The sequence below is a fragment of the Zingiber officinale genome, chromosome 11B, assembly GCF_018446385.1.
Source record: "Zingiber officinale cultivar Zhangliang chromosome 11B, Zo_v1.1, whole genome shotgun sequence".
Lineage (NCBI taxonomy): Eukaryota > Viridiplantae > Streptophyta > Magnoliopsida > Zingiberales > Zingiberaceae > Zingiber > Zingiber officinale.
In genome coordinates, this window is record NC_056007.1 from 24,877,246 (window position 1) to 24,891,624 (window position 14,379).

At 37.0% G+C, this 14,379-nt stretch overlaps 1 protein-coding gene across 1 annotated transcript; it reads left to right on the top strand.

The window, feature by feature from the left end:
• Positions 1-784: 784 nt before the first annotated feature.
• On the top strand, positions 785-10,902 carry LOC122034283 (phosphatidylinositol transfer protein 3-like). Its single transcript, XM_042593461.1, has 6 exons — positions 785-973; positions 8,119-8,204; positions 8,334-8,510; positions 9,149-9,247; positions 9,358-9,600; positions 10,398-10,902. Exons 2-6 carry the CDS (start codon positions 8,136-8,138, stop codon positions 10,752-10,754), a joined length of 945 nt encoding a protein of 314 aa, XP_042449395.1. The 5' UTR covers positions 785-973; positions 8,119-8,135; the 3' UTR covers positions 10,755-10,902.
• Positions 10,903-14,379: the final 3,477 nt, after the last annotated feature.

Below are 14,379 nucleotides of genomic sequence, written 5' to 3' on the forward strand. Positions count from 1 at the left end.
ATTAGAGTGCTTCAGCCGACAATCAGTATTTTACTCTCACCCAACGTTTCACCTACGCAAATTGCACCTTTTTAAAACCTTAATTTCCGATCGGCTGGGACCCATCTTCGATTAATATTCTCTTGTTGAAAAAAGAAATAAAGAAGGACATTAACTTAATTTAATTTTAAGATTTCATCAAAATTAATTATTAAAGGTCTTTCAATAAATAGTAAGATAATATTAAAATAAAATATTTTAGATAAAAGTATTATGAAATATCATTTTAATATTTTAATAAAAAAAGTCTTTTTTTATTAAGCATTAGTCTTTTCCTCTATTTAATTATGAAATTGACTAATTTATTCTATTTTTTTTATTAATTATTAGAAAAAATGAGGAAGCTTTAGTAAAAAGTAAGATAATATTAAAATAAAATATTTTAGATAAAAGTATTATGAAATATCATTTTAATATTTTAATAAAAAAAAAGTCTTTTTTTATTAAGCATTAATCTTTTCCTCTATTTAATTATGAAATTGACTAATTTATTCTAATTTTTTTTTATTAATTATTAAAAAAAATGAGGAAGCTTTGAGAAATCATGACAGATGACCCAACCTTATAAATCTGTCCCACTTACTATAACCCCGGAAAAAAGAAATCGTATTTTAAAGAAATGATAATAAGAGTCGTCATTAGCTTTCAAGCTTAAGCTCAGAGTTGTAAAGTTTTGGAAACCAGGGACGGATGAGTAATAATCCATGAATTTGTCCGCAAGTGGTGCCTGTCCCCGCACGTGAAGCACATGTTGGCCGTCGGATGGTTGATCGCAGCACAAAAATCCCGTGTAATATAGCGATGTTCCCCGAGTCATTGACTCATTTCCAGGGGCGACGGCAGTGTCTGTTTCCGCATCGCTTGACTCAATTCTCGCCGGCGATCCATCTCTCCGTCCATCGCTTTCGCCTTCCGTCTCTGGATTCTTAGGAAGGTAAGTCCGCCTCGTTCCCTCTCGCTGCCGATTTGTCTCAGTGCTTATTGTTCTTGGTTCTTTCTAGTGCACTCGGTGCCTTTAGCTTTCTTTTGGAATGTTATGATCTCGGACGCGTTTGTCTTGGAATTAGTGGGCGTAGTTGATCATTATGGCACATTTCAGCGACTTGAAATCACCATGTTTGAAGGAAACCTTGTCAATTTCATGTGTTTGTTGTAGTTTGTTTATCTGCCAGGGTAGCAGTAGCCAGCATTAGGTCTTTGCTCTTTTTTTTTCTTCCTTCTTGAATAGCATTAGCTTTTCTTGAGTTAAAATGGAAGCAGGTTTGTAAAATTAAAAATCTCAGCCCCACTTTCCTTGCTGTGAGATGGAATTATTGCAACCAAGGAAGATAATAGCTGGTTCATCCTTCTATTGAACACTGTATCTTCTCGATCTTGATGGAACTTGCTTGTTAGTTTATGTGATTTATGGAGAAAACAGTCATATTGCATATAAGTAAGTGCAAATAATTGGTATTCAGCTAATGGGAGGTCAATTTACAACATACTCGAATATATTAACCTTCTTCGGTATTCCGACCACTAAAATCTGACCCATCTCACCAACTTGGCCAATGCTACACAACTAATCTAGCACAACATTAGTAGGCCACATCATCAACTGTTGTTTAGACTAGCTCAAATTTGTTATTTGGCAACAGAGTGTTGACTACTGGCTTAAAATAAACAACAACACAATTGAAGGCCTTAAATTGATTAATCATTTTAGTCAGCAACTCAACCTATTAAATACCTCTATCTTCACAGAGATACAAAGTGAAAGGGATCATAAACAAATGTTAAAGAGATAAGAGGGGAAAAATGTCATATAAGGCTAAGTAATGCGACAATGGTTCAAGAATCATAAAGCATAGTTTGAAATCTCATACTGTGTCGAGTGAAACAATCGAAATGTATCGTTCCATTAAATTACCGAAACTCGATACCACTTGACACATACAATGACTCCTTGCTATGTTTCATCTCATTCCTTCTTTAACTTCAATCTATCATCGACACCATGTATCGAAATAATATCATTTTTGACCGAAACATCAACACGGTTTGAGATTTTGAACCTTGTATGAAAGATTGCTTCCAGTAAATTTTCAACCATTGACCATTCATTATTATGTTGAACCAGGTAACACTGAACCTGGGGTGACTGATCCCACCCCACGAAAGTTTCCCACCTGCCGCCAGAGTAAATCAGGAAGCACTTGTGATGGGCAGCTAGAAGCCCAACATTCCGTGGTTGCGCGCCTTATTTGGAGGAAACATCCCTACAAATGTGCCATAGCTAGAGATCGAATTATAAGTGTCTGGGTGACAAGTAGGCGTCCTTTCACTGCACCGTAGCTCGGGGCATTGACCATTCATTATTGTAATAGTTTAATGTTACAAATTGAGCATCTTAGTATCTTATTTATTAATTAATTCAGTGCATGTTGCCTAAGTCAATAAATACCTTGTTCACTTTGAAGCTCAAAAGCAAAATCAAGCATGTTGACAACCTCGCAAACTTGCTTTGATGAATCATTTTAAGGATATACATTACAAACGTAAATAAGGACACAATTGACAATAAGGATTTTGTGAAGTATTTTGCTTAAATGCATGAAGAAATACTGGTGTCCTGGCACTATGATATAGGTAACATTGTAATTCGTCAATGGAACAACATAGAGGTATCTTTAACCAAATATATGTTGCATACTTTTTCTAAAATATTATCCAGAATGTCTTAGAAAAAACTATTGATAACTTATAGAAGGATCCAAGGAAATATAATCTTGCAATAATAAAGATATGCTCTATTTGAAGTTCTTATCCAAAGTCCAATTAGTGTCTTAAAGAAGAGCCTTAATATATATATACACATGAAATTATACAACTTGTCCTCCTTAAACATATTTTGAATGTTCAACATCAAAGAACTAGATTCTTCGATATAGTCCCTTATAGAACCATTTTGTTTGAGACATTTCAATGCATCTTGTGCAATTCATGAAGTGTTGCCGAGAAGGAACTAATCTTTCATTTCCTTCTTCAACCCATCCCAAGTGTCATTTCCTCTATAGAGACCCCCCGAATTTGATCTATAGTAGCCTCCAAATTGGCAATCTTTACAATCAGATTGTAATCATCTTCTCCGTCAGGGACAAAATTGATTAAAGCTTCAACATTCGTAATTCCTTCTTTGATCTCGTGGTTGACTACATGCATTCTTCTATGCTTTGATACCATTTGTCACAGGGTCAAATTCCTGCCTTAGAAATATTCTTGTTCGGCCACCAAGTCCCGCACTTGATTCAACCAACTAATACACCTCAAATGCTGATAAGAATGCCTCCCACAAATGACCGACGAAAGTCACAAGCAAGCAACATAAAATATATATGAAAATTTCCAACCTCTATTATTCACAACAATAATAAAGGATTACAAAGTGGAACATGACAAATTAGCTCACTCTCTCTTTGTCACTGCCCAACCTTGCATATTTATAATGCATAGGTGGCGATTGGCTTGGCAGTTACATGGAAGTTTTGCTAACTACCTTTCCCACATGTACAAAACTGTATGCCCACATCATTTTGTTGTTTTGGCACCATGCCAAGGGTCAGCTTGCATGCCTTGTCCTTTGCCCAATTCCGACACTGTGACTTAGGCGAAACAACCCCCTTGCTGCTCCATCTGTCATGATGCATTGCATACACCCACCGTATGTCATTGCTCGCATTTCCTGCAAGTTTGCTTGGCTAAATGCTCAAACCTCTTTACTACAATCCCATCTGAACATCCTTGCACGCTGCCATAATTCTTGTTGCTATTTGGCATGCCTTGCTCACATACCCAATAGGCTGGATCAAAGGAGCAGTGACTCAATCCTTATTCCAAGTTTAAGGGGCTAACAAACCACCCCTACCAGAAGAACTCGATGTCCTCAATGCTTTTGTATGTAGGCCTCTTTCTCCAGCATACCACCAATGACCTTGCTAGAAGTATCCATGTGACCTCAATAGTCCATTCAGAATCAAGCAATCGCAGCGGCAAGATTTCATGTCTTGCAAACTCCCTTAAAATGATAACAACAAAATCAGTCATCTCAACCTTCATGTCAGGTTCATTCTTAATCAAGGCAGTCAAATAAGATGTCTCACCACTCTTCAATACCTTTTCAAGTGATACCACGGATATGTTGTCTATCTTCCACTTATCATGACCCTTCCCATAAAGGTGCACACAAATGAACAAAGCAAGGATTTGACTCTTGTATCAACATGATCCTATCTAAGCAAGACATAGGTACTGTCTTTGTCTTCCGCAATAAATCAATTCCGAGAATGAGTTGAAAATCCTCAAGTTAAATCACCATCATGTTTACCTTCCCAACCCAAGTGCCTAGTAGTAATAGAGACATTATAATCCATACCCTAATATCTTGTGTCGTTGCATTCATTGATTTGATATAACTTGGGCATTTGCTCACTGACAACCCATATGATTGCACAAGTTTGGCAGATACAAAGGTATGAGTGGCTCCCGTGTCAACAATTGCATGAATAAATTTTTCTGTTCATTTCCACAGCAATGTGCAACGGTAAAGTTGTTGCTTTGTGACCAAAAGGTCACGATTATTGCTTTGTGACCAAAAGGTCACGGGTTCGAATCCTGGAAACAGCCTCTTGCAAAAAAAATAGGGTAAGGCTGCGTAATGGATCTTTCCTCGGGACCCCGCATAATGAGAGCTTCGTGCACCGGGCTGCCCTTTCTATTTCCACAACAATGTGCAAGAGTAGACAATGCGCTCACACCATGTCCTCTGACATATTGGTTAGCAATTCAACAAATTCAAAATTAATAATTGGATTCAACAAATGTAAAAGATTAACAAGAGAAACTTCCTATTTTGGGCATCCAATGTTCTCCACCAAGAGAGCATTTAAATTCTCTCACTCAAGAAAATCCCTTGTCGAGTGAGGCCCATTACACAAGAAACAACCTTGGTTCTTCAAGTTGTTCTTTCCTTGGGATGCAATGTGATCATTCTTGCCTTTCCACTGATTGTTACCCATATTGTTCTTCTATTCCCCTTCCTTATCCTTTCAATTGTTCATGGATTGGGAAGACAAGGAAGCATGTAGATATCTTTGTTTACATGAAAATTAACCAAGGCATCAATGACAACAATTGCACTAGGAAGATCCTTCACATTCTACCTTCAAAGTTCTATCTGTGCCCAAGGCTGCAAACCATAAAGGAAATTACACAACTTGTCCTCTTCAAACATGTTCTAATGTCTATACTCAAGGAACTAAATTCTTTGACATAGTCCCTCACATAATCCTTGTGTTTGATACGTTTCAACCCATCTTATGCAATCCATGAAGTGTTGCTTGGATGGAACTAGTCCTTCATTTCATTCTTCAGCTAATCCCAAGTGTTAATATTTTGCCAACCAGCATTGGAATCATCCACCATGCGCGTTCTCCACCATAATTTTGCATAACCACCAAGGTACATGCTGAAAATTGTCACTTTCTCAAGTTCAAACACCCTAGTACTACATCATATCCCACAAGAAATTTTTAAGTTCCCATTGCTTTTGTAGAATGACCAATTCGAAGCACAGACCAACATTATTCTTACAAATCTGAGCCATTTCCTCCATCAGCCATAGTAGCCTCCAAATCAGTAATTTTTACAATTAGATTGTAATCATCTTCTCCCTCATGGACAGAACTGATTAAGGCTTTAACATTTGCAATTTGTTCTCTGATCTCATGATTGACTACGAGCATCTTTCTATGTCCTGATACCAGTTGTTACAGGGTCAAATTTGTGCCTTAGAAATGTTCCTACGCAGCCACCAAGTCCTACAATTGATTCAACCAACTAATGCACCACAAATGTGTTGGTGCAAGAAGCACGAGATGATCGAACCCAAGTTTTGATAATGGCAAAGGGGTTAAGGGTTATTATGGTTCTAATAATTCTGACTGAGTGTGTAGGAAAGTCCTAAGTGAGTTTAGGTAAGGTAAAAGTCCTAGTGAATACTAGGCATGTGGAAAACCCTAGTTGCAGCTAGGCAAGGAAGTCCTGGTCCGAGGGGCTGGGTGAAAGTTTTAGCAGGTCGAGAACATCAGGCGAACGTGAAAGCCCTGGAAGTCACGGATACTAGGTGAAAACTGGATGGGTCGGGGATCAGACATCCAGTAGAAAGTTCTGAAGTCTTGGATGCTGAGTAAAAGTCCAAACATTTTGAAATACTAGTTTGACATCAAGTAAACTCTCTTAAGAGGAGTAGGTGAGGATATGTTCCACGTTGAGAGAATAGTAGGCATCAGTTCGACGTAGCGTTTCACGGAAATCTGAAAGTCAAAATCGAACAGTCCTAAGACTGTCAAATTCATTCAAAATAATATATTTTGCTTGTTGTGCTAACTCTATAGTGTAGGAAATCAAAGCTAGAAGATTGGCTAGAAAATAGGCATTCAGGCGCCCGTCCAGGCGTTCGGACCAGGTCGAGGTGCCCGGGCTAGGCCGAACTCAGCCGTGCGTGCAGATGAGTTGGCGCGTTCCAATTAGTCGACACACATCAACGTTCAAGCACTCGGGAGTGGTCCAAGCGCCTAGGTAAGAATAAAAATTGTTGGATAGAGTTTCGACGCAAGAATGCTACGTGAGGGCGCCTGAGACCCATCCAAGCGCCCGGAGGTGGCCTATAAAATGGACTTTGACCAACACCTCAAGAGAAACAACTTGCACATTGCTCGAAAGATGACTGTAACATTGCTCTGACGATTGAAAGCACGAATTTCGGAATCTTTAGTTGTCGGTATAATTTTGTTTATAACACTTAAATTATTATCAGTTTGTACTTGTACTTATTCAGAATTATTAGTGGATTGTCCAACAAAAGCGATCGACGATGCGGGTCTTAGAGTAGGAGTCGCTACAGGTTTTGAGTCAAGTAAAAACAACGTGCTAGTTTTGTCTTTGTTGATTCTTCTTTTGAATTCTTTTTTTTCACTGCATATACTATTGATTTACAAAAAAGTGAAAAAGCTACGAGCACTATTCACCCTCCTCTAGCGCTTTTCGATCCCACAAAATGCTCACAATAAATGCCTCCTACGAATGACCAACGAAAGCCACAAGCAAGCAACACACAATGTACCCAACCTCTATTATTCACAACAATAACCAAGGATTACAAAGTGAAACATGACTGATTTGCTTACTTTCCCGTTGCCACTGCCCAATCTTGCCTATTTATAATGCATAGGCAGCGGTTGACTTGACAGTTACATGACAGTTTTGCTAACTACCTTTCCCACATCTACAAAATTGTTTGCCCATATCAATTTACTGTTTTGGCACCATGCTAAAGGTCAACTTGCACGCCTTGTGCTTTGCCCAAGTCTAGCACCGTGACTTAGGTGAAACAACCCCCTTGCTGCTCCAACCGTCGTGTCGCATTGCATGCGCCCATCGCATGCCATCGTTTACATCTTTTGAAAGTCTACTTGGCTAAATGCTCAGACCAACACATCTAATCCTCACATCTATTCGCTATAATCTAAGTCTACCTCCAGCTTGGCATGTAAGTTGTATTTGACAGCCTTGCAAGCTGCCACAATTCTTGTCGCTGCTTGGCTTGCCTTGCGCACATGCCCAATAGGCTGGATCAAAGGAGTAGCTCCCCAATCCTTATGCCTAGCTTTGCCATCAAGTTTCAGGGGCTAACATATATATATATATATATATATATATATATATATATATATATATATATATATGTTTTCATTCTAATATTTAGTTGAGAAGTCTTTTTCCATGCAGTGGTAGTAGTTTCTGTGGGCCTAACCTAGAAACTTTATGACCTGTGTATCATCAAAGCATTGGTATTAGGAAACTATGACATCTGCTTGTTTCTCTTTCTAGCACTTGAATATATTATATACTGGGAAATTGAAGTAGCTGTGTTGCTAAGCAATTCGACCAACTAGGAACATCTTGCATTGAACTTCTATTTATTTTGTAGTTAGTATTCTTGTCTGACAGTTTCTTCTTCTATCTAATTGCAATTCTTAGGAAATATACGACGAGTGATGAGTTCTGTTGACTCTGGCATGAATTTTTCAGAAAAACTATCTTTTTCTGAAAAACAAAGGGAAAAGGTATTTCTGATGGATAACAACTGTACATTTTTACTTGTCTGTTAATTTAAGTTGCAGGGGTGATATGTATCATGAGTCTGAGTTTTTCCCCCAAATCCAATTATGCATGTTTTTCTGTACCCATTCCAGATAAATGAGGTAAGAGCATCACTGGGTTCACTGCCAGATAAGTTACGTCTTTATGCTTCTGATGTATCAATTGCAAGATATTTAACAGCAAGAAACTGGAATGTTCAAAAAGCAACTAAAATGTTAAAAGAGACCTTGAAGTGGCGACTTGAATATGAACCAGAAAAAATTCATTGGGTGAGTAAACTCTTTGCTCTTGCTCTTTTCCCTTCTGTTGTATTTTTAAAGATAGTTTTGTTTTCTGAAGTTCCTATCTCAGAATATTCTGGAAAGATATTTTATTATGAGTGGATTTGAAATTTCCAGGAAATTTGTGAAGATTCAGTATGTTATACAGCTTCCTATGTAAATTTGACTGTGTAGAGCCTATCTTTGAGATTTCTCAAATGCCATTTCTAGGAGAAATTTCATTAGAAATCACGTCACATATATCTTTATGGTTTGTCAATTTTCATTTTTTTCAAATGAATGAATGATTCCCCGATAACACCACCAGTAAAAGATATGGAAGTATTCATCCTTGTTTGTGAAGTAAGATGTAAGAGATTGGCTTAGGAGCTGTTAACAGATCGAAAAATAAGAGAAACAGAATAAACAGAAAGTTCTATCATGTTATTTTGAAAATAATCTCAAGCTACTGAGAGAATGTCTATACGAAGTCAAATTTTACCTCTAAATGTTCTTTTATGTATCAATGGAAGTCATAGGTTTGGATTTGCTTAGATAAGTTTTGGTAAGTTTGTTACTTTTCTATATGTCCTTATTTGGGTTGTTGAACTCATTTCTTGCTGCTATTTCTTCTTAATTATTTTTAGGATGAAATAGCCAGTGAAGCTGAAACTGGAAAAATTTACAGAACAAGTTTCTCGGATAAATTAGGAAGGAGCATTCTTGTCATGAGACCTCGGTGTGAGGTTTGAATATACTAAGACTGTTCTTCACTCAAGATTCCGAGTTTTTGCAGTTGGTAAGACATATTTGCAGGTTGTGCCTAACTTTCCGCATCTTCATTTTCATTCTGTAGAACTCAAAGTCAATCAAGGGAAAGATTAGATACTTGGTATACTGTATGGAGAATGCCATATTGAATCTTCCATCTGATCAGGAGCAAATGGTGTGGCTCATTGATTTCAAAGGATTCGACCTGTCAAATATATCAATCAGGACAACCAAAGCAACAGCTGATGTATTGCAAAATCATTACCCTGAAAGATTGGGCTTAGCCATACTTTACAACCCGCCAAAGTTCTTTGAACCTTTCTGGAATGTATGCATCCTCCTTTTGCAAATTATATATCTGAACATTTTGATCTTGTTACTTTTTTGTGATATTATTTTGTTTATGGCTCTGCATCACAAAACCAGTGTCTGAATCCCAGAATAAAGTTTATTTTTCATTTGCTAATGCTTATCCTTGTCCATACTTTCAAATTTAAGTATCCTGTGTGGATCTGCTATTGCAGTTCTGATCATAGAGGATGAGCTAACCTTGTGCAAGCAATATGCTTATTTCATAAATTACATGATTCTTTGCTCTCAGTAAATCATAACTTCTCTCCTTTCTTTTTCATCAAGGAAAAAAGATGCTTTTGTTGCTTACTCAATCTCGTGGATATTCTTAAAACCCCTTTTATCTTTAAAGACACAAGGACACATCCAGCAACTTCCTGTAAAACTTTTTCTAGATTGGCTTTTCTAGTATTGAGATATTCTATAAATTTAGATAAATCCCTCTAGTCTTGGCATTTTTATCAACTTTGTTCAGTTCTTAGTATCATACTGTTTTTAGGTATCTGTGAAGACTGATTCTCTATAATCTGATTTTCTACCCTTCTTTTTTGTTAAGATCTTCTAATATTCATTAATTTATTTTGAAAAAAAAATTCCTAATTATTTTTCTGTGAAGATAAAATTGCAAGCTAGAAACTACTCTCAGAATCAATTCATCTAATATTATTCTTTTTATACAAGTGCCAATTTGCAGAATATATTGGTTCTCATGCTGCCTTATCATTGAATTGAGGTCCATATTAGTTGGCGTACTTAATCTATGTTTTTTCACAGATTGCGAAACACTTGCTCGAACCAAAGACCTATAGAAAAGTAAAGTTCGTATACCCAAATGATGACAACTCCAAAATGATCATGGAAGAGTTCTTCAATATGGATGAATTAGACTGTGCATTTGGAGGAAATAGCCAAGTGGGCTTCAACATTAATGATTATGCTGCTAGGATGAGAGACGATGAACAGAGAATGCCCTTCTTCTGGTGCCAAGAAAATGGTTCATCCCCAGAAAAATCTGCAACTTTAGATGATAATTTTAGTGCTGGAAATTGTGAATCAGAACCAGATTCTAGAGGAACAATAGAAAATGGCGTTGTTGGTTCAAGCAACACCATAGGTACTTCATTGCCTTAAATAATTTCAGGGAGTGGAAATGATCAGTTGTTTCAATGTAATCCAACTGATAGAAATCTTTGCTTTAACATTTTCATGTTTCTGGACCAAATATTCAAAGTTATGAGCATGAAATACAATTGTTGCTTGCTACTACTCTTAGAATAAATTTGACTGAGTCTTTCTTTTTCCTACTTATACATATTGAACTAATTGTTTTAGAAAGATTAAAGAGTACCATGGCATTCTTCTCTTCAATGTTGTTATATTTGTGGATTAGATTGTTTCAGTTTGAAGTTTTTTGCACCCATAGGCCTTGTTTGATTTGTGGATGGAAGAGAATGTGAATGAAAATAGTATAGAATGGTGATTTTGTTCCTTTGGTTGGTTGCGTTAGTTGAATGACATGATAACTGGAATGATTCATATTTATTTTTGGTTTGTTCAATCAATTTGATTCTGATATACTTGGTTAATCCAATTTGCCAATCCAATTCATATTTATTTGGTTTCTTTTGACTCATCCGGTTTATTTGATTTGTTCCATCTAATTATTGATTTATCTTGCTAGCTTGCTCTATCTGCCCAAACAAACTGCATGACCTATTTATTTTCTTGGGACGGATTGACGGGGACGCTGGGGAAAACGTATTCACTTTTTTTTTTTTTTTTTTTTTTGCCACAATGACCTACTTATTTTCCTTGTCCATCCATCTATTATTGCTCATTTAGCTGGCCCCTTGATGGCTCTACCCAGCTGGTTTGCTGCCCTCCTTGATGGCTCGGCCCAATTGGTATGCGTGTCCCTTTTGATGGCTTGACCCAACTAGTTTGCCTATGCCACTATCCCATAACCCACCTGATTCATATAATTTGTTGAGCTTGTTCAATAAACTCGACTTGTCTTGCTTGTGCAATTCATATTTGTATCTTAATTTCTACTTTGGACATGAGATGATAAATAGTATTATATTTAATAGGGTGTAAATGTTTCATCTAGTACATTGTAGAATGGATAAAATTAAGGAATGAAATATAGTTCTGTGCTGTCCGACACGTACTATTCTGTCGGATGGCCGAAATCGACACCGAAGGCATTCTCGTCTCAACACTATTGCAGGCAGCGCCGGAGGAGTTGCGGGACGCCTCCGATGGGGTCGAAAGAGTCAAGACGCTTCCGGAGGCATCAAAAGCTTCCCGTGACACTTTCGACGTGGGGCGCCTCCTGCGACGCCGAAGGCGTCGTGGGACGCCTTCGGCGACTCCTCCGGCACCGGGGGAAGCTTATGACGACGCCTCCGGCACTGGCGGAAGCCTATGGCGACACCCCCGATGCCGTCGGATGCATCCGGCGATGCTTCCGATGCCGTCGGACACGTCCGGCAACGTCGGACACGCCCTTATCCTCCCTCGCAACCTACCGCGCCGCACCTCAACTCGCATTGCGTTCTTTTTTTTCTTTTCTATTTAATTAATTTAAATAATTTTAAAATAAGTGTGATATTTAGAATAAATTTTTATAAATCTAATTAAATTATCTTAATAAAATATATTAAAAAAATATTTAAATATAGGTTCGGACGAGCTAGTCAAACGAGATGGATCAGGTAAACAAAAAAATAATTTTGGTGGCCTTAACAGGCTTATCGTGTCACACAAAAAAAAGGTAAATTGAATGAGTTGAGCAATTCGTACAAAGGCTATTGGACAAAGAAGAACAGACAAGTTACGTGGGAAGCCTCTAATAGACGGAGTATGTTGCACGAACTTGCTATTCTAAACGAGCCAGTTGGGTACAACAGAGTGAGTATTCAAAATAAATCCAACAAGGAGGTTGGACTCGACATAATAGGTATTGGTTGGGTTTGGTAGATTGGTCGAGCTGGTAGGAATAGGATTGGATGAATTGATTGGGTTGGATGAATTAGTGGATCAATGAGGTTAAGTAGGTTTAATTGTTTGTTTGGGTTGAATGATTCAATTGGGCTAAACGATCAAGTTGGGTCATGGGGCATGATAGATGGATTAAGGAGGGTGAACACAAGATGAAAGACTAAGTAGGACAAACTAATCAAGTTCAACTATTGGAGTGAATTGAATTGATTGTGAAAGACAAACTAATCAAACTAGACAAACTGATTGAGTGGTGAGTTGTATGACATTGATTGAGTCAAGTGGGTCGTGCAAATCAAACGGATTGTCAAGCGGGTCAAGCAAATTGAGCCACCCATAGAATGAAATTGATAAGGGTTAGAATAGATATTCCTTAGAAATAGAATTGACAATGAATAAAATAAGAAAAATCTACTCTTTAGTTTCGATGATAGAATGAAATAGATATTTTATTTGATTCCTATGTTTGATTTGTAGGAGTGTTTTATGTGATGGACAAGAAATAGTTTCATAATGAAAAAATATTCCTCAACAAAATACATTGTCTAGCAAACAAACTTGCATAAACCCACCTGACTCAATTGGTTCTAACATGAATGTCTTTCTTTTTACCCTACTCCCTTGACCTCTTTGATTGGCTTGACCCACCTAATCACCCCACCTATTACAATCCATCTTGCAAGACTTGCCAACTCTCCACCTTGATTAGTCTTCTTGGTTTGATTACTGTGGATGACTTAGTTGAATCATTTATCAAATGGGTATGTTTGTCTTGATTGGTTCATCTTGCTCGATTGATCGTTAAACTTTGCCTACCTAACATGCTCAATGAGTTACTTGCACTACAACATTTTTCACCAATGGCAACGTCCAACAAATGTGGCCTAAAGTATAAAAATCGTTGCCTTTTCTTTAGACAACGGTTTTTAAACCGTGGTATAGTCAGCCGTTGCCTTTTGTTTAGGCAACGGTTTTACTAATAATTCGCAACACTATAAAAAAAATCGTAGCCTTTGATGAATATAGCCAACGATTTTTTAATCATTCTATGGCAACGGTTTATGACCATTATCTATGATAGCAACAGAAAAAACCGTTGCCTTTGATTGCAACACAAGAAAAACCGTTGCCTTTGATTGCAACACAGAAAAATCGTTGTTATTGATAACAACAGAGGAAAACTGTTGTCGTTGATAGCAACAGAAAAAATTAATACTGAAAATATACCAATTGAAGAAAATTATACCAATTAAAGAAAAACATGCTCAAAATATATTAATCATCCACATACATACTGAAGAAAATTAATTACGTTGTTATCCAAAACAAAATATTATAATACTCAAACAAATATACTAATTAACAAAGTATGCATCATCTTGATCCACATTTGTCTTAATATTTCTCTACCTTAAACTTAAATCTTTGCACACAAAATATAAAATCATTTGTCATCTATCATTACTGATCAAAACATTTGATCTGCATATACATTTGACCTTCATCCACTATCAGTACTTGTACTAAAAAATCAAGCTATATAGCATCATCTTCTTCCGCTTCTATGTCCAACATTTGATCTTCATCCACATGATCACCATCCATATTAGGATCCTGTATATAAAATTTAAAATATTAAGACCTCACCAATCATCATAAATAATAATTGAAAAATCATAGCTACTAGAGAGTTATAAATGTTGCATAAATTATTACATAAATGTTGACTCATGGTGATGACATGACTCATGTT